Raw genomic sequence first — 18,599 nt, 5'->3', positions numbered from 1 at the left:
TACCTTAAAAATTTGATTGTGGCCTTATTTATCTGATTGTTTATCATCTTTTTACTCAAAGACATGCAGAGAGGTTGTCTTTTGAAATTTCATGATACTTGCTAAACTGAGTGGATCCCTGGAAATTACTCTCTGGAAACCATATTTTAAAATCTTGAATGTGACCTGGAATGAGGGTTATGTATTTTAATATGCTAGGAAACATTTTCTTTTTCACACATGTCAGGATTGTCCCAGCACTGAAAATCAGATCCAGAGTCTGATTTCAGACTGAACTCAGGTAAATGGGAAGTGCTTCTGTTTGTGGTTGCGAATGAATGTTCCTATTGTTTGATTAAGCAATACACCTTTTTATCATTGCTGTTTTAACAGGCAGCTTTCTTTTCCTTTTTTTTTTCTTTTTGGTAAAGTGATATTCTTTCACACTTTAATCCATGAGAATTTTCTCTAGTTAAGCTAGGAGTTTTCATAGCTGTATTTTACTGATTAGATAACAATGGAGGGCTGCAATGAAACAATTTTGCAGGTTAGTCATCCAACAGAAGTACATGAATACCTTTCCTTAGTGGCAGACGGTCAAGAAAAATGTAAATGCTACTTCCACGATAATATGCAATATAATATTGACTACTTAGTGACTCCTTTTGTTTACAAGTAAACCTAATTAAATAATTTCATAGATATCACACCAAATTACTTACTTACCTCAGAACAGTTTTGAAGCTAAAAAACTACTGTAAACCTCAACTTGTCTTCAGATTTGATCTCCTGCTAACTATAGTCTGAGGTAGTTTTAGCCTATATCTGTGTTAAGAAAACGTTATCTGACCAAATACAAGAGTCCATCTGGTAGAGAAGATTACTTTTAACAATGAGCAGCCAGCTTTCTTGGGGAAAACTCACAAATGGAGCATAAGGGCACTAATTTGCCCATTTTCTTTGTTTTCAGCATTTGAATTTTAGATATACTTTCAACATTAATTGAAGACTTTGGACAAAATGTCCTTGAGTTATGCAATTGCCACCATCTCTCCACTTTTTTGATTATTTAAATACTTTCCTACTGTACTCACTCTGAACTTGGAAGAAGAAGCAAAATTATGTTTTAGATATTACTGGTTAACTCAGAAAAACTCCCTGTATTGGTAGCAAGAAAGGGAAAGTAGCAAGATTATATTTCCAGAGAGTCCACACAGGATTGTGGTCTTTAGCAGGTGCTGCTATTGTCAACTTCAGTGATGTCTTTGTAACCATACAATACTGATGTTGACATGAAAAGCAGATCAACAAACCTATTAGGAGCATATGTTTTAATGGAATCTATTAAATGGTTTACATTTGATTGTATACGTGAATATGCAAATATATGAGAGAAGATTGCAGCACCTAGATGACCTTGCCTAATCCCAGAATGCTAATCAAGGGTGGACCTAGTTGTTAACAGGAAATGCAATGACTGTAGGCTAGACTGAGAATTTAGAAAAGTGCCAGAAGGCAGTAGCAAGCCACAGCTGTGTTGTTACCTAGGAAAACTACATGGTTAGATTTATGAGAACCATTGCATTCAGATCATTGGAGATAGTAGTTATGGATGTACAAAACATTGCCTGCATGTATCATTCTATACATAGAACACATAGTTTTCAAGTGACATATTTCTGGATAAAAGCACATGTTTGGTGAAGGACTTCTGTCAGTTTGCTGATCTTACAAAGTGAAAAAAATAAGCATATGGGCAGAAATTTTCCAAAGTGGAGAACAATAGGAAAAGGGCAAGACCATCAACAGTGTGCATCTGCTAAAAGAAAATAGGAACAGTGTGGAGAAGACTGATGAGAGGAGCCATAGATTATTTGGATTATAGCACACATGAATTTAAACAGGCCATTTAAAAAAGAAGAGGAAATGGGATGAAGAAGAGGAAATGGGATGATGTGTTGCCCTATTTGCCTTATAAGATCCTCCTAGATTTTGTTTCATCTAAAATATGGTACAATAGAGATAACTCAGGTTTTATTTGGCTGAATCTTGACTTACCTAGAATGGTTCAATATAATTTCTCAATCACAATGTATTTGTTTCATGACAGAAATAAAATATAGCCAGTAATAGTTCTATTGTACAATGTACTAGTAAGCCCATCCTCGTGCTTTTATTTTTCATTGATTTATTTACTTACTTACAGAATTTAAATGCTGCTCCAGACTCACAACTTTCTAAGATGGACAGAAGGGATCTTGAATAAAGCGGTCTTCTCAAAATACATTATAATACAGCTGCCCTTCCAGTATCAAGGGACTAAATAATTGACAATCCATTTAAAATTTAGCTTATGTGAGGGAAACCTCCTGGAGATAATCCTATGGAGGCTTAAGAGGAATAAAGTATAGAGTCCTCCTAATAAATACACTTAGATTGAGAATCATTGTTTTCATTCAGAATGAGCAGCCTTAGTAGAAAATCTACCCATCAGTCACTTTAGCTGAATGGGGCTGTAAAAAAAAAATTCAACTTCACATTCCAAACCACAATAAGCTAGAGAAATAGAGATAGATAAATTACAAATATAAAACCAATATGTAACAAATATTTGAGTTTCTCTGCCGATACAGCAAGCAGTAATATGCACAAACACAAAGCTAAAGATGCTTTTTCTGTTTAGAAATATCATCAAATATTGCTATCTAATTGCTGACTGTACTACTTCCCAAACAGGACTCCCTTCTGGATTAGAATAAAATGTACATGTCCTTGATCAAATTTGCAGATGATACCAAGCTGGCAGGAATAGCCAACACTCCAGAAGATAGGCTTAAGATACAGAAGGATCTTGACAAACTTGAACATTGGGCACTATCTAATAAAATGAAATTCAATGGTGAAAAGAGTAAGGTTCTACATTTAGGCAACAAAAACGGAATGCACAGGTACAGTATAGGTGATACCTTACTCAGTAGTAGTAACTGTGAAAGGGATCTTGGAGTCCTAGTGGACAACCATTTAAATATGAGCCAGCAGTGTGCAGCAGCTGCCAAAAAAGCCAACACAGTTCTAGGCTGCATCAACAGAGGGATAGAATCAAGATCACGTGAAGTGTTAATACCACTTTTTAATGCCTTGGTAAGGCCACACTTGGAATACTGCATTCAGTTCTGATCGCCACGATGTAAAAAAGATGTGGAGACTCTAGAAAGAGTGCAGAGAAGAGCAACAAAGATGATTAGGGGACTGGAGACTAAAACATATGAAGAACGGTTGCAGGAACTGGGTATGTTTAGCTTAAGAGAAAGAAGGACTAGGGGAGACATGATAGCATTATTCCAATATCTCAGAGGTTGCCACAAAGAAGAGGGAGTCAAACTATTCTCCAAAGCACCTGAGGGTAGAACAAGAAGCAATGGGTGGAAACTAATCAAGGAGAGAAGCAACTTAGAACTGAGGAGAAATTTCCTGACAGTGAGAACAATTAATCAGTGGAACAGCTTGCCTCCAGAAGTTGTGAATGCCCCAACACTGGAAGTCTTTAAGAAGATGTTGGATAGCTATTTGTCTGAAACAGTATAGGGTTTCCTGCCTAGGCAGGGGGTTGGACTAGAAGACCTCCAAGGTCCCTTCCAACTCTACTATTGTATTGTATTATTGTATTGATGTTAAGGGAAAAAATCCATACTATATAGTGGTTTGGGGTTTTTTTGTGGCTGGTTGTGTATCTTGAGCTCTCATTAGGTTTGATCTAACATTGTTATAAAACATAAGGCTGCTATTTTTAAAACCTGCAGAATTACTTTTCTGTAAGCATTTTGTTTTTTATCATACTATTATGACTGCTGTTTTACAAGACAATACTACAGAGCTCATAATTCAACAATTCATTCATTAAAACAACCTGCAGTAACAAGTTTCAATCATTCAGAATCATCTGTCCTTTTCTGGTTCATCATCACAAACGCTAAACGAGAGATGGATGGATGGATGACCATATACAAAAGGTGATAATCAGAACCATATATACTTTTTAAAATAAAAAACCCATACAAATAGAGCTTATTAGCAGTTCAGTATATTCATAGAGTTTCCTTCAGCTAATCACACTTAAACTTACAAAGGTCATCTTGTTGAAACAGTAGGAATTTCTCTTGAGAAAGCATGTAGAAGCTTGTGTTGCACTTTTAGTAATTACTATGTAAAATTAAAATTAATTCACAGAATTAAAAAGTTCCTTGGGAACTCGACTACTATGTCTTCCCTTGACTTTTCTCCCTAAACAATATTCTCCTCTGCTTTAAAATAACAGATAATACACAGGTGTATATTTAAGTTGATTTAGAAGATAATGGCTTCTTAAAGATGAAAACACCAGCTCTTCAGCTACTGTTATGCCAACTTGAGTGTTGCAACAAGTCCAAAATGCCTTCTGTCTAATTGCCTTCTGTCTGAAGTATTGAAAGTTAGCTACAATAGGCCACGTGTAATGCGGCTAGAATACTGAGTTTTCTGCATAATTCCCCCCTTTTCCTTTTTTTATAGTAGGCTGCCAGAGATTGTTTGTTGTTAAAAAATTAAGTAACCTATGCTTTCTCATCATCATAGCTGTTCAGATCTGCTGTTTGTTGTTTAGCTTGTTTTATTACATTGAAAAAAGTAAAAGCAGCAGTGTAGCAACAGTAAATGCAAGGAAACAGAAACATCCCCAGTGATTATTTTCCATCATTCTCCACCAAATGCTTTTACAGGATTGCTATGAAAAGCGGCTTTTCAGTATGGAATATCTTCCCAAGAGAGTGTTTCTTTTTTTCCCTTTTTTCTTCCTTTTAAACAGGCTCTTAAGGCTGTTTTAGTCTGAAAGGTTGTTTCTCTCCCCCCCACACACTTCTTCTTATCTTTATTATTGAGAATGATTCTTGTGTCATTTTGTCATAGTTTACCTCTAGTTCTTTATTTCAGTTTTGCAACTTATCCTTTTATTTAACAGTTACGTTTGATCTTACCGTAGAAAATTGAATGTAAATGTTTCATAAAAAGAACAATGTTGGTGCCTGTAAAATGGATCCCTGTCAGCTGGTGGAATTAATAAGTTGGTTCATTTATTTCTGTATTTGTTAATATACTGAGCCATAAACCATGGTTTATAAATCACAGTGGCTGAGTTCATATAAGATAAGCTATTATGGTTTAGCACAATATGTATGTCCATGCCGACTTCATGAAAATGTTCATGGCTTGCACTTAGATATCCAGTAGACAAATTGTGATTTGACAAATTTGGACTTGAGTTAATAGGCTGACCACTGTCAGCTCAACACTATTATCCTTTTGTGCTTCTTACTGTGCTTTTTTCTTATTGCCCAATCTTTGTTGCTCAATGTTCTATCTCCCTTTCTACTGATAAACAGTTCCTTGGAACAAAATTCATACAAGAGTGTGTACCTTGACAGCACACACCCTTGTTCAACCTCTTTTATGGTCATTGATTATATGTCTTGAAAACATTTCCAAATTCTGGCCTAGCCCTACACCAGGAAATCTTCCTTGTGACTGGAACAAAATGGAATCTTATCAATATAACAAAAAGCCAGTCCTTTAAAAAAAAAAGTATCCATTCTTTGTTTCCTGGCTTTGTGGCCTAACGGCAATGACTTTAAAAAACTATAAATAATGAGCTCAATCCAGTGACTAATTACTGAAAACTCTGTGCATCAGCAAAAGTGGAACCTGTGGTTAACTCAAATACTATCAAATGCCTGAGCTATTCAATAATATCCCTTGGTGTTTTCTATCTTTCTTGCAGCGTCTCTTTGGTTTTAGTTAACCTTTTGACAGTGAAAAGAGCAGCTGCTAGGAAATGAAGCCGTTGGCAAAGAGAGTGCTGGGGGCAACTTCTTCGGTTCACCAAAAAGCGACGATTGACTAAAGTTCAGCTTTTCCTGCACATGGCTGGTAGCGTAATAGCAAAATATAGTATTGACCACCATGTGGGAAGCTTGTTAACAGTGGAAACTTTAATTGGGAGAGCAGTTGGGCTTTAATTGTGGTTAATTGCACAGAAGCATGGTGAGATGGAGGGTGTTATTGTAGAAAATTATGCCCCAAATAGTGATAATATAATAGCTGCCTTTATTTATCGGATAGCCAAAATAACCCTGTGACTTAGCCTTCTGCTTTCTCGCCTCAAATATGCAATCCGATGAATTTTGGAAATACAAAGAGCCATACAGAATAGAATAAACCACCAGCTGCTCCAATCAGCAACTGTTATTTTTTTTTAACACTGCATTTATTATTTGCCAAAGTTCAGCTTGGCTGTGAATGTAGCAGGAGCTGAAATCATTCCCTCTGAGCTGCCTTGCTTTTATTCCAGACAGAGAATAGGTCACCCTAACTTCTGATCCTGATACAGACAGTTGGGGTAACATTTTCCAGTAATATTGTCACGTCCGTGAAAGAAACAAAGATTTGTTCATTTGTTGAAATGATTTTAGAGGGCTTTCCCTCCAAGAAGTGCTTTGAACGTTTGTCCTTGGGAAATAATTTTATGAACATGAATTTTCCTAAGAGTCTTACTATCCTAATCAATGATTTGTGATTAAACATTCCACAGAATAGATATACAAGCGTAGTTACGAGTGCGGTTACAGCACCTTCCTTCAGAGAAAACAACATAAAAGTGCTTCTCAGAAAATAAATATGGGTGGAGTCAGATTTCCCCGCCAACTCTGCTTGTTTCCAATGTTCTTATTTTTTGGGAAAGTTACCCTGCAACTCCAGACACAACTGGATACCATCAGGCTTTTGAAGTTCTGCCATTGTTCCTTTTCAACCTTTTAAGACAATTTTGAGAATCTGTGCTTGTCTATAACAATACTTTGCCAAGTTTGAACTGCTTTGGCATGAAAAGATGCTTACTCAGTATTTGTCCCAGAATAGCTCTTTATCCTATCCAGATCACCAAATGACTACCATTCTGGCTGTGGCTTCAGTTACAGGGACAGGATACCACATTATTGATAACAGACTGAGTTGATGCAATAGTGTTGAAATAGTGTTGAAATTGTTAATAAAGCTTAGTACAGATATATAGCATAGTATCAAACATGCTGTGACCTATGCGTGCTTCTTGCTACTTTCATGTAAGGCGAATGAGTGGTATGCTTAAATGCATTTGCAGTATACTTTAGGATTTCTATTACCAGAACAGATTGTTTAATAATGAGTGGAAAAACACTTCATCTGCTTCCATTTGCTGGCTGCCTCGTTCTATGCATTTGCTGATTGAAAAAGCATTTTATAAGCTTTGAAGCAACTGGCTACTTACTGAGATAAAAAGCAATATTCTTCCCCACTTGAAGAAAGGAAAAATGAGGCATTGAGTGGTACACGGGAATCTCCCCCCCCCCCGAAATATCATTTCCACATAATGAAGGGAAGGTTCCTCTTTGATCCATCAGTGCACAGTCAGATATGTAACCTCATAATGCAGGATCCCATAGTCTTGTCCTGACTAGTTCTAGACATAACCATATGATTTTTTTTTAATAAAGACCTTTTCCCTCTCAGTTGAAATAGCTTTTTGATAATGAATGGAAATGTAATTTAAGCAAATTGAGCAAATGTAAACAGGTCTGTACGTGTACAGCTTGTGGTCTTAACATAAGGCAGCAGGAGACGCAGAGGACCACCCAGGTCAAGGTCTGATCTTATTTCCAAATCATCCAGTTACCTAATTAAATCCCTTTCTGTTCCTTGTGTTCAGGGGGAAAAGGGCCTGCAGCTTTCCTACTTTTCTTCCAGATGGGAATGCATAATTTAATGATGATCCAGCTGTGGGAGACATGTGAATTCTGAGCAGCGCCGTAAATCAAGACATTGATGAAAATCAGTGTCTAGTCATTTTCTCCCTCTGAGTTTCAAAGGAGCCTTGCAGTTCATAATATAACTCTGGATCCTAGTTTGACTAGGCTCAACACAAAACATGGTTTTCAGAATCAGAAATCCCGGGGGTAAATGCTATAATAAAAGAAAATGTTCATAGGAATATAGAGAGTGCCCTCTGCTCTTTAATGAATCAGTAGAGCTTGTCGTTACATTGTAGAAATAGGAAAAGGGCTAATAGGCTATGGGTGTAATTTCTCAGAACAGCAGGCAGTTCTGTTGGACTTTTAAATGTATATATTCTGCTTAATGTAACACTGACAATCTAAGTCCTAATAGACATCTGCTGTTTCATTGTGGAGTAAAAGATTGTAAAGAAGCATTTGATAATTAGGTGTGTAGGAGCTCTGTCTGACTACTTTCTTTGCCATATTTGCTATTTAATGACTAATGATGTTCATTTAATCCTTAGAGAAGAGTATTTGAGTTATGGACCAAAGCTTGGGGAGCTGAAGATAATGATATGTTAAGGCAAAGGTCGAGGATTTGAATACTTGCAGGCAAACAAGTAATAGCAAAGTCTTGCCACCCCTACTTAACTTACATGCTTGATAATTTACTTAATATCAACTAGAATCTTATGAATGTGTTATTTTCAAATTAAATGTCGAAATGAGCAATAGCTAGAAATGGAAAAATCCCAAAGGCCTAGAATGCAAAGGTTGCCTCTTTGTAATTTTAAATGTTTATAAAACTTTAGATGCCTAAGATGGAAAATTCACCTCACCTGTGCAATCAAAATACAATAATAAATAATTGGCAATCTGCTGCCCTCTGGCTGTCTTAAATATTTCAGGCTTTAGACTGGCAGCTACAAACTGAATGGCACTGCCAAGTGATTTACAACATTTTTGCAAACTTCTATTATACAATTTCCAGTATGATTTCCTTCCAATCTTCCAGTGTGCTAAGCAGAATAGAAGATTTTTTTATGTTGCTTCCAAACGTTACAGCTGAAGACTGTTTGCATTATTTACTTTCCTCACTTTAAATACACTTTTATTTACTAGTTTCAAATGGAAATTGTATTGAAAATTTAAAGAGAGCTACAAGAATGTTGTGTGTAAATCTGTGTTGTAATTAAAAACACTGCAGAAAAGGTCATCAAAAAGGATCAGGAGACTAAAGCAGTTCCTTCCTAGCACATCAAAAAGTTTCAATGAAGACTATTACTATTAGAAGTAAATGAAACAAATGATGAACGTTATAAAGGGAAAAAATGTACAGTTGTAGTCTTCCCCTGTAATATAGAATACTAAGTAAAATTATTATTAGAAAATGTGGTACCACAATATGTTTTGGTTTGCCATTGGTTTAGTTAAATATCAATATCCATTTTAAACAAACATCAATAGCTTAACTACAATAGCCATCAGAACTTGCCTCCTAGATGAAATGTACTACCCCCTTCTAAGGCAGCAGAGTTTGAATGACATTCAAGAATACATTGCTTACAAGATAAATATCATTATTCTCTTGAAGTGAAAATTAAACTTACGATCATTAAGGGTTCAGACAGTTAAAAATAAAGGACTTTCTCTGCAAAATTACATTTAAATTAAAAAGCTGCATCTTTTTTTTCCAAAAATGCATGAAACATAATTCATGAAAATCAGCCCATCATGTTTAGAAATTCTTGTTAAACATTGCCCAAGTAGAAATAGCAAATGCCTACACAATTGAAATACTATTGCTTAGTTCCAATCACAGTTCTGATAGTTGGGAAATGACGTACAACAGTTTGCACAACATCAGGCCCACAGATGGTATTTTATGAAAAATAGTAGTGTTCCTCTCTGTGGTAGCAGAATTATTTTCTATAGCAGATAATAACTGATCTATTTATTTATTTAATCTATTTATTTATTCAATTTCTATGCTACCTCTGAAAGCCCTGTACATTTAATTTTTCTTAACAAAACATTATTCCACATTCAAAACTTCAGAGAACAAAATAATTATGCCAGAGCTAGGAACTGGGAAATCAGTAATGACAGTTCTACATTGTAAGTGAAAACAGAAGGCACTGCTTTGATGAGTGACCCTTAAAATGTACTGCAAGAGAAATGTTGTGGTAACCCTTTAAAAATCACTAGGGCGTGTTATTCTGGATGTTGACAACTAGCAGTTAACATGACAAACTCATTTTATTGTTGTACCTATTTTCAAGTCTGTCCAGAAGTCAGCTTATTGCCTATCTGACTGGTGACTGACTCGATGGACGTTAAAAATAAAAATTGTTACGGAAATGACAAGAATTAACAAGTTGCAGTACTTTTTGAACTGTATGTCCAAGGAGGGGAGATTTATACTGATGTTTTTTTAATAACGTAAACCACAAACTAGATAACTTTCCAAAGTCTCCTAGCTTTTTGATCTTGGTTTTGTGCATTAAATATTTTCAAATAGGAAAAAAATCATTTATACAGCAGACACTTTATCTGACTTCATCTTTCAAGAATGTATGAAACTAACACTAAGCACTATTTAATCATGTGCAAATGACCTATCAGGAAATCAGCCAGGAAATGGATAGAGATTCCTGAGCACTGATGTAAAGTATTGCATGGGCACACTTTGCTAACACAGCAGTTGTTATTTTTGAATTAAATAATCCTTACTGAAGACACCAAGGGTTACATATGTGATTGCTTAGCTATGGATTTTTAACAAGATTCAAAACAGCAATCTTTCAACCAAAGGGCTTTCTTCACAACATCCAACTAGGTAGGAATGTCAAATAGTAGTCTTTTTCCCAGCTTCTTGGGAGTTGTTTGCCTGTGAAAAAACTCCTTCAAAGTTAGAAGAATGTTTTAATTCTCTAATAACATAACCGAAGCCACCTTCGGTGGACCATTTGCATAGCAATGCTATTTTTTCTTCCAAGTTTGGAATTATCTGCTTAATAGGCCTCCACAAATATTTCTTATCTGTATTGCTGTATCATTTAGCCACCCTTCCTAATTATTGCCCACAGTAGTTGTGGTACTTTTCTTTCCAGCAATTCTGACAATTGATCATAGTCTTGGAATTACAGATGTTGCAGACCAACATTTGAGAACATAATATCTTTTTTGCAGGGGGGAGGGGGAAGGCTTATTACGGTACTTCTGCAATATTTCCCCCAAAAGATTCAAGGTAATATAAACGGATACTAGCCTGTTGTGGCCCAGCAGGAGCCGTTGCCGCTGCCACCAGACTCCGAGTGAGGGTCCCTATGAGTCGGCTCAGGAGGATGTGGAGGACCCTGGACAGGGTTCCGACTCTGAGCAGGGATCGGAGAGTCTGGTTGGTCACCAGGAGGCGCCTGAGGCATGGAGCAGCGGTGAGAGCCAGAGGAGGAGGGCTCCTGATGCCATGCCTTGGAGCAGTGGGGAGGAGTCACGAGACAGTGAGTCAGAGATTAACAGGGAGTTCCTGGACGCCCGTTATCGCCGCGCCCATAGACGCAAGGAGCGTGGGCGTAATTATCGGCGGTAAGGGCTCTCAGCTGTTGATCAGGAGACTCCTCTTCAGGCTATAAAAGGGTTGACTGTGTATACGCCCTTTGCAGCAGTCAACAAAGAACTGCAAGACGTTTTGGTCTTGAAACGTAGCAGGCTGGATAGCTGCTTTCGTGTCTTGTATTTGTGAGCTTTGTCGTGGTGGTTTACTGCCACGGAATTTTCTGTCTGTCTGTAAAATAAACCCTGTTCATTTGTATTGTTCCGGAGCGTGTTCTGTGTGGGCGAAGAAGGAAGGGGGGTCAGAACACTAGCCTATGTATTTTTATAATATTAATGAACTGCCAAAAATCAGCTGGGGTTTTCAAAGCAGGCTCAGATTTATAGGCATTATATCTTGTCATTTGCATTACTCATGGAAAACACTATCTCAAAAACCAGATTTGCCATCAGCAGTGATGATGCCTGTGTCTTGTGCTCATTTTGCTTTGTCATTTCCCTACTACATATGGTAGCTTTGTTTGGAAATTACCATCATGATAGTGCTTCACGTGCAAAATTATCTTAACTATAGATCCTCTGCAAAGCTCTCCCGTTTAAATGCATGTCATATCTGGAGGCAGCTGCCATTTTATAGTTGGAAAATTGTAATAATCATAGAGGATTTTCTGTTCATATGGATATTTTTATATAACTTCTCAGACATTCGTAAAGTAGCTCTTAAAATATTATAAAATTTAGTATCCTACAGGTCTGCGACTAAAAAGCTGTTTGATTATTTTCATCTAATTTCCATGTATTTTGGTGTGCTGAAAACAAATAAAATATTGAAAAAAACTCCTAGACGTCATGATTTGCCACAACGTGCAAAATTGTCTTCAAATTTATCATTTTTTTTAATTTTTGGTATTTTTTTTTATATTATGGGTTTTTAACCAAATTTAAAGTCCAAATTACTATTAATTAATTCACATAAGTGCATTTAAGATATAAAATGCCAAAAAAACCTTAAAGGGTTTGTCCGAGTTATGTAAAAAAAAATATAGCACTGTAAATCTGATGGTCAGCAATATATACATAAGCTAAGCAAGTTCTAAGTCTGTGCTTCTAATGGTAGAAGGGGTTAATCTTTCCTGAAGAATCCAGTGGGAGGGAGACACAGGGCAGATAGCAGCATCTCCGGTCAGTGCAGGGGGCGTGGCCAGCACTGTGACATCTCGTGTACAGACACAGAGCTGCTCTCTCCTGCATGCCACACTTGTGCACGAATCATCATCAGGATCTTGATTCTAGGCTGTTCACACTTTTTCATTGCAATTCATGTTAGCTCGTCATTCTTCAACCATTAGGCTATGGCTCTGCGAAAGTGTGTTAATTCACCAGACAGTTTCTGTTTCATCTGTGGTGTATATACAGTGTTGAAGCAACAGCAGAATATTACAGACTTTGTGAAAAAAGTATACTTTGCATACTTTGGACTAAAAATTGGAGATCAACATAAAGTTTGGGCGCCTCATAAAGTGTGCAAACGGTGTGTTGAGGACTCCGAAACTGGTTCAAGGGTAAGAAAAAATCTTTCCGCTATGGGATTCCTATGGTATGGCGAGAGCAAAAGAACCATAGTAATGACTGTTACTTTTGTTCATGCGATGTGAAAGGGTTTAATTCCAAATGGAAGCATTCCATTTCATACCCCAATCTTCACTCAGCAATTCGTCCCATCCCCCATGGCACAGATATACCAGTACCCAAGCCCCCTGCTACCTTGGAAGAGATACCTAGCTCCGATTAAGGTGAAGCCATACCTGAACCAGATGACGAATCAAGTTCTGACTTTGAAGATGATACAAGACCAAAATTGTTTTCTCAGGAGGAGATGAATGATTTGGTAAGAGACTTGAATCTTCCCAAAGTTGCTGCTGAGTTACTCGGATCAAGGCTGAAAAGCAGGAATTTATTGTTGCCAGGAGTGTCATCTTCATGGTTCAGACATCGTGAAAAGGAGTTTGTTCCTTACTTCGCCTAGGAAGACAAGTTGGTTTATTGCATCGATGTCGAAGGTCTGATGGGTCAATTTAAAATCCAATATGATTCAGAGCAATGGCGTCTTTTTATAGATTCTTCAAAAAGAAATCTCAAAGCAGTTTTACTCCACAACGGTTTTTACGCTTCCATACCTGTAGGTCATTCTGTACACTTGAAGGAAACCTACAAGAACTTGGAATTGGTTCTTCGTAAACTTAAATATGAAGACCATGGTTGGCAAGTGTGTGGGGACTTGAAGGTCTTGTGCATGCTGCTCGGGCAACAAGCTGGGTATATCAAATATCCTTTTTTTCTGTGTCTATGGGACAGTCGAGACTGACAAACTCACCGGACCAAGAAGAGTTGGCAGCCGAGGGTGCTAACAGTTAGTGAAAAAAATGTCCTCGGAGAAATTTTGGTACCTTCCCATAAAGTTCTTCTACCACCTCTCCACATAAAATTGGGATTGATGAAGCAATTCGTAAAATCACTTCCAAAAGATGGAGAATGCTTCAAATACTTGGTCACCAAGTTTCCATGCCTGTCGGAGGCAAAATTGAAGGAAGGTGTGTTTGTCGGACCAGACATTAGAAGGTTTATAGTTGATCAAGAGTTTGTCAATACCATGACGGATCCTCAAAAAGAAGGGTGGATTGCATTTAAAGAAGTCGTACAGAAATTTTTAGGCAATAACAAAGATCCTCCCTACAAAAAGATCGTCGGAAGAATGCTGAAAGCATTTCAAGCTTTAGGTTGCCTGATGAGTTTGAAAGTGCATTTCCTCCAGTCCCACCTTGACTACTTTCCTGAAAATTTGGGAGCTGTGAGTGAGGAACAAGGTGAACAATTCCACCAAGATATTAAAGAAATGGAAAGGAGATACCAGGGAAAATGGAGCATTACAATGATGGCAGACTACTGTTGGATGCTTCAGAGACATTCCAGATGCTACTCACAAGTGTAAATGCACCAAGAGGAGCCTCACAAGGAAGAAGAATCGAGTTTAGTGTGTGTGAGCTCATTTCATTCAAAAAAAAATTTTCATGAAAATATTGTAATAAAACTTTAATTTTATGTTATTTCCATTTATTTTGAGGTATTGCCTTATTTAACATAGTTACCCAAATTGTCAGGAAACGTGATGTCCTATGACAAAATGGAGGTCATTTTCGGATTCAGCGCACCAAAAAACAAAGATTATGTGGAATAACCAAAATAGCTCTCGAAAAATTTTTTTTTGCAGACCTGTGTTATGAACTCTTCCTTCTAAATTAATGATTAATATATAAACCACTTCTAATGCATAAACCACTTCTGAAAAACCTTGCCAAGGGACTTATCTGAGAATTGGACACAATTGAATGGATGAAAAAAAATTGTATAAACCCATTTATCATTGTAACATGTGATTTTTATCATTTTATTTTTTTCAACCTTCTGACAAGCAAAGTCAATGGAGGAGCCAGATTCACTTAACAACAGTGTTACTAAATTAACAACTGCAGGGATTCACTTAACTGTAGCAAGAAAAGTCATAAAATGGGGCAAAACTCACTTAACTGTCTTGCTTAGCAATGGAAATTTGGGGCTCAGTTGTGGTCGTAAGTCAAGGACTACCTGAAAGTTTTTTTTAAAAAGACTGATAGTTGAGTAGAAGAATTGAAAGCATAGATCGAAAAAACAAAGAACATGTGTCACATGTATGGGGCTCTAATAGCCAAGTTCACTGGAAATTATAGCCCCACATAACTGGAGGGCACTAGCTTGAATAAAGCTTGACAACTCCATCCAAAGGAAAAGAGAAGCACAATGTCACGGTTGAAATAGACCAGATATATATTTAACTGTGGTATAAATTTGTCTGAGGAATAAAGCAAGTTGAAACAAAACTTGTAGACATTTTTTCTTGGCTGTTTCATTATATAAAATTATAAAGAGAATGAGAAAGAAAAAGAAAAACTTCAAAATATAAGAACATCGAGTCATAGTGGGTGTTGCAGAGTTTTATTGTAATTCTGTCATATTTTCTAATTTCCTGAAATCTCGCAATCTATATTTTTATCATTGATCAGAACCTGCCATTGCACTGCTTGGACTCCAAAACTTTGATCTAGAATCATCCTTTAGGTAGTCATGCTTCTGAGAAAGTAATTAAGATATTGTGTACTATATGCAAATCAAGCCAACAAATACAGCCTTTTCTGTTATCACAGACTTAAATACTTAAGCCTCACCAAAATCTAAAGTAGCCATACTTCTGGTTTTATGGTTTTAGCTACATGAAGGATATAGAATACCATGAGTCAGAACTGAACTTTTCAAGAAAATGGAAGTATTCTCTGAAAAGAAAACATTCTTAGTGTTGCTGATATTTTGCAGAAATTTTAATTCTAGTAGCTACAGATGGATGTGGCTTCTATTAACTATAGAAGTCCGTGGTTCAACTACAGACTGCAAAGGAATATCCAAGAGTCTTGTTTGGATAAATAAAATACTTTCTACCGTAAAAACAGGCTACAATAAGTTCATTACATTTAACATTTCTTATGTGTAGTTTTCTTTTCCAACTCTTGAGAGACAAATAGCTTCTGCACACAAAGTGTATAATTCTCAATGCCTGTATAAAAGGTAGAGGGTTTTGTCCTGATTCTGCCTCCCTTTTAATTTTTATGACAACCCCTTCCCAAAAGATGGCTACAGAACAATGTTATTTCTACTTGAAGCAGTATTTGAAACAATTGTTTTAAATTTCAGATAGGGCATTGCTATTACTTAAGCTGCCTTTTTTTTCCAAATATGAGAGGCAGAAACAGGTTTCACTTGAATAAGATCTAAAACATTTCTTCCAAATCATTTTCAAGCTATAAACAACCCAATAAATACTTGTAAATCCTGAATTTTGCCCCACTGTGCCTTTTATTTTCTAGGTATTCTCTTGCCAATGTAATCCTTTTTCAGAAAGTAGTATCAAAACAAAAGCCATTCTAAATTAGAAATGGAGAAACATCCGCTGCCCTTGTATGTCTGCATCCATTGGGAACCAGAGTTAGCAAAAGTTGAGTCACCCTTAAACAACAAGTCTATCAGTTATATCCATTTCATTCACATTCATCTATGCATTTAAGACTGAGAATTCAATACATACATTTTCATGAAAAGTCAGAGTGGTAATTTTTAAAGTACGCAGTTTACAGGATATTTATCACTTGTAGTATTTCATTTCCCCCCTTTTATTTTCTTCTAGGGAGCTGGTGACAGTTTTGTTGGAGCACTCGCATTCTACCTGGCTCACTATCCCAATCTACCCCTACATGAAATGCTGAGGAGAAGTAACTTCATAGCATCCATTAGCACTCAAACTACTGGGACACAGACTTCCTACTCTTACAGAAAAGATCTGCCACAAAACCTGTTTTAAGCTGTGTAACACATATGATTTTCCTCTGCTCAAACTTTTTAAACAAGTGTCAATTACACTGATGCCAGAATGAAGATGGCATAAATTGCATATTGTTGCTTAGTCTTATCCTGAATGAGGTGCACATGGTGTCACACACTGCAATTCCAGTTTAGGATACAGCATTTCAGCTTTACAGTGAAATTATTTCCATGTCTTAATCACTTAAGCAAGGACCCATTTATTACTGTATGTTTTAAAATTGTGATCCTACTCTGAGAATAAATTTTTTTGTGCAATTTGGAAAGTCTTTGTTTGCACTAAATGAAATTGGATGATCAAAGCAAAAAGAACTGTTTAATATATTGAGGCATAGCATACACAAAAAGGCAAGGCTCACTTTTGTGGTAATCCAGTTGCCATGACTCAACTTCCAGACATAGTTGTAGAAGTTGTAACTTTTAAAAACTGGATTTGAAATTTCTCCCTATATTATTGGAACAGCTTTTTCCTGAATACAAGACATGCCAGAAGACATTCATTTATATTTGTTTAAAATGCTCACTCCCTTTCTTCACTCACTCACTCCAAGCAGTTCACAGCATATATACAATAACATATGTATAAACTTTACAACACTCAAACTATCATGTGATGGAGCCAGCAATCACAATAGGATTAATCTTAATCCAAGCTCCCACAATCACAAGGAAAACCACCACATACTCAATTCCAAGTACACTTTGGAAAAGCCAAGTTTTACAAGCTTCCTAAATATTAAGAACAAAGTGCACATGTTAATTCTGGTTAGATACATTCCACAGGAAAGCAGTTTCTGCAGAAAATGCATGAGACCACACCTCATTCTGCAGGTATATTTGGAGTGGGTTGTAATTGGAGCATAGAATCCAAATATTGTTAGATAACTGGGTTCTACTAAGCATTGTAATACTTTAAAAGCAATGACCAGCATCTTGAAATGCAGAATAACATTTAAATAAATAATATCTAGTCCAACCTCCTGCTCATGCATGGAATGGGGGATTTGACAAACCTGTCCTGAAGCTCTCTTTATATTTGAGATGAAATCATGGTATGAATTTTTTTAAAAACTGTTTCAGTTTGTGGTATGGCTGTTTATGGAATGTAGTCATTGGGGGGGGGGGGGGTTACAACAAAGTATCTTTGCAGCGGTACAGAATTCTAATAAAGTATAATCTATATATATAAAAGCCAAATACCACTCATGCTTCATCACGAAATCTCCAGATTGGTAAAGCCTACAAACTTGAAATTTGGCACATATGTTCCTCTTGGCTTCTAGCTGCTCGATAAGAAAGGATTTTTTGAGATGACCATCAGATCATTAGTATTTCTAATAGCATTATTAACACACACTGATGCTAAGGGGTTAAGATGTTCTACTCCCCCTTCCCACCTGAAAAGAACTCTGTTCCAATTGCTACTTGGGCATGAGCATGGCTAGTGCATGACTCATCCGGCCTACAAACTCAGAGTTTAGACATTCTACTCCCCCTCCCACCTGAAAAACGCTCTGATGCTAAAGAGTTTGACTGAGGGAGAGAAGGTGATAGAAGAGGATCAATGGGGCCAGCCTGAGGGAGAGAAGGGGGATAAGATAGGGGAGGCCTCTCTCTGGCAAGTCAGAGAGAGAAAGGGATAGGAGAGGATCAATGGGGCCAGCCTGAGGGAGACAACGGGGATAGGAGATGCCTCTGTAGGACAAGCCTGAGGGAGAGAAGGGAATAAGATAGGAGAGGACAAAGTGGGGCAAGCCTGAGGGA

At 37.0% G+C, this 18,599-nt stretch overlaps 1 protein-coding gene across 3 annotated transcripts in view; it reads left to right on the top strand.

Annotated features, from left to right (window-relative positions):
• The window catches only part of RBKS (ribokinase), a 65,235-nt gene extending 48,134 nt beyond the window's left edge, over positions 1-17,101 (top strand). For all 3 annotated transcript variants that reach the window (XM_081941017.1, XM_081941015.1, XM_081941016.1), the window contains one exon: positions 16,642-17,101. In XM_081941017.1, the coding sequence (XP_081797143.1) occupies positions 16,642-16,815 (174 nt within the window). In that variant the 3' untranslated portion in view covers positions 16,816-17,101. The remainder of the gene's footprint in view (positions 1-16,641) is intronic.
• The last annotated feature ends 1,498 nt before the right edge of the window (positions 17,102-18,599 follow it).

This window comes from Natrix helvetica, assembly GCF_964273705.1.
Source record: "Natrix helvetica genome assembly, chromosome: 2".
In the NCBI taxonomy this organism is placed as follows: Eukaryota; Metazoa; Chordata; class Lepidosauria; order Squamata; family Natricidae; genus Natrix; species Natrix helvetica.
Note: the sequence above shows the minus strand (reverse complement) of the source record. Positions and strands in the feature narration are given on the sequence as shown.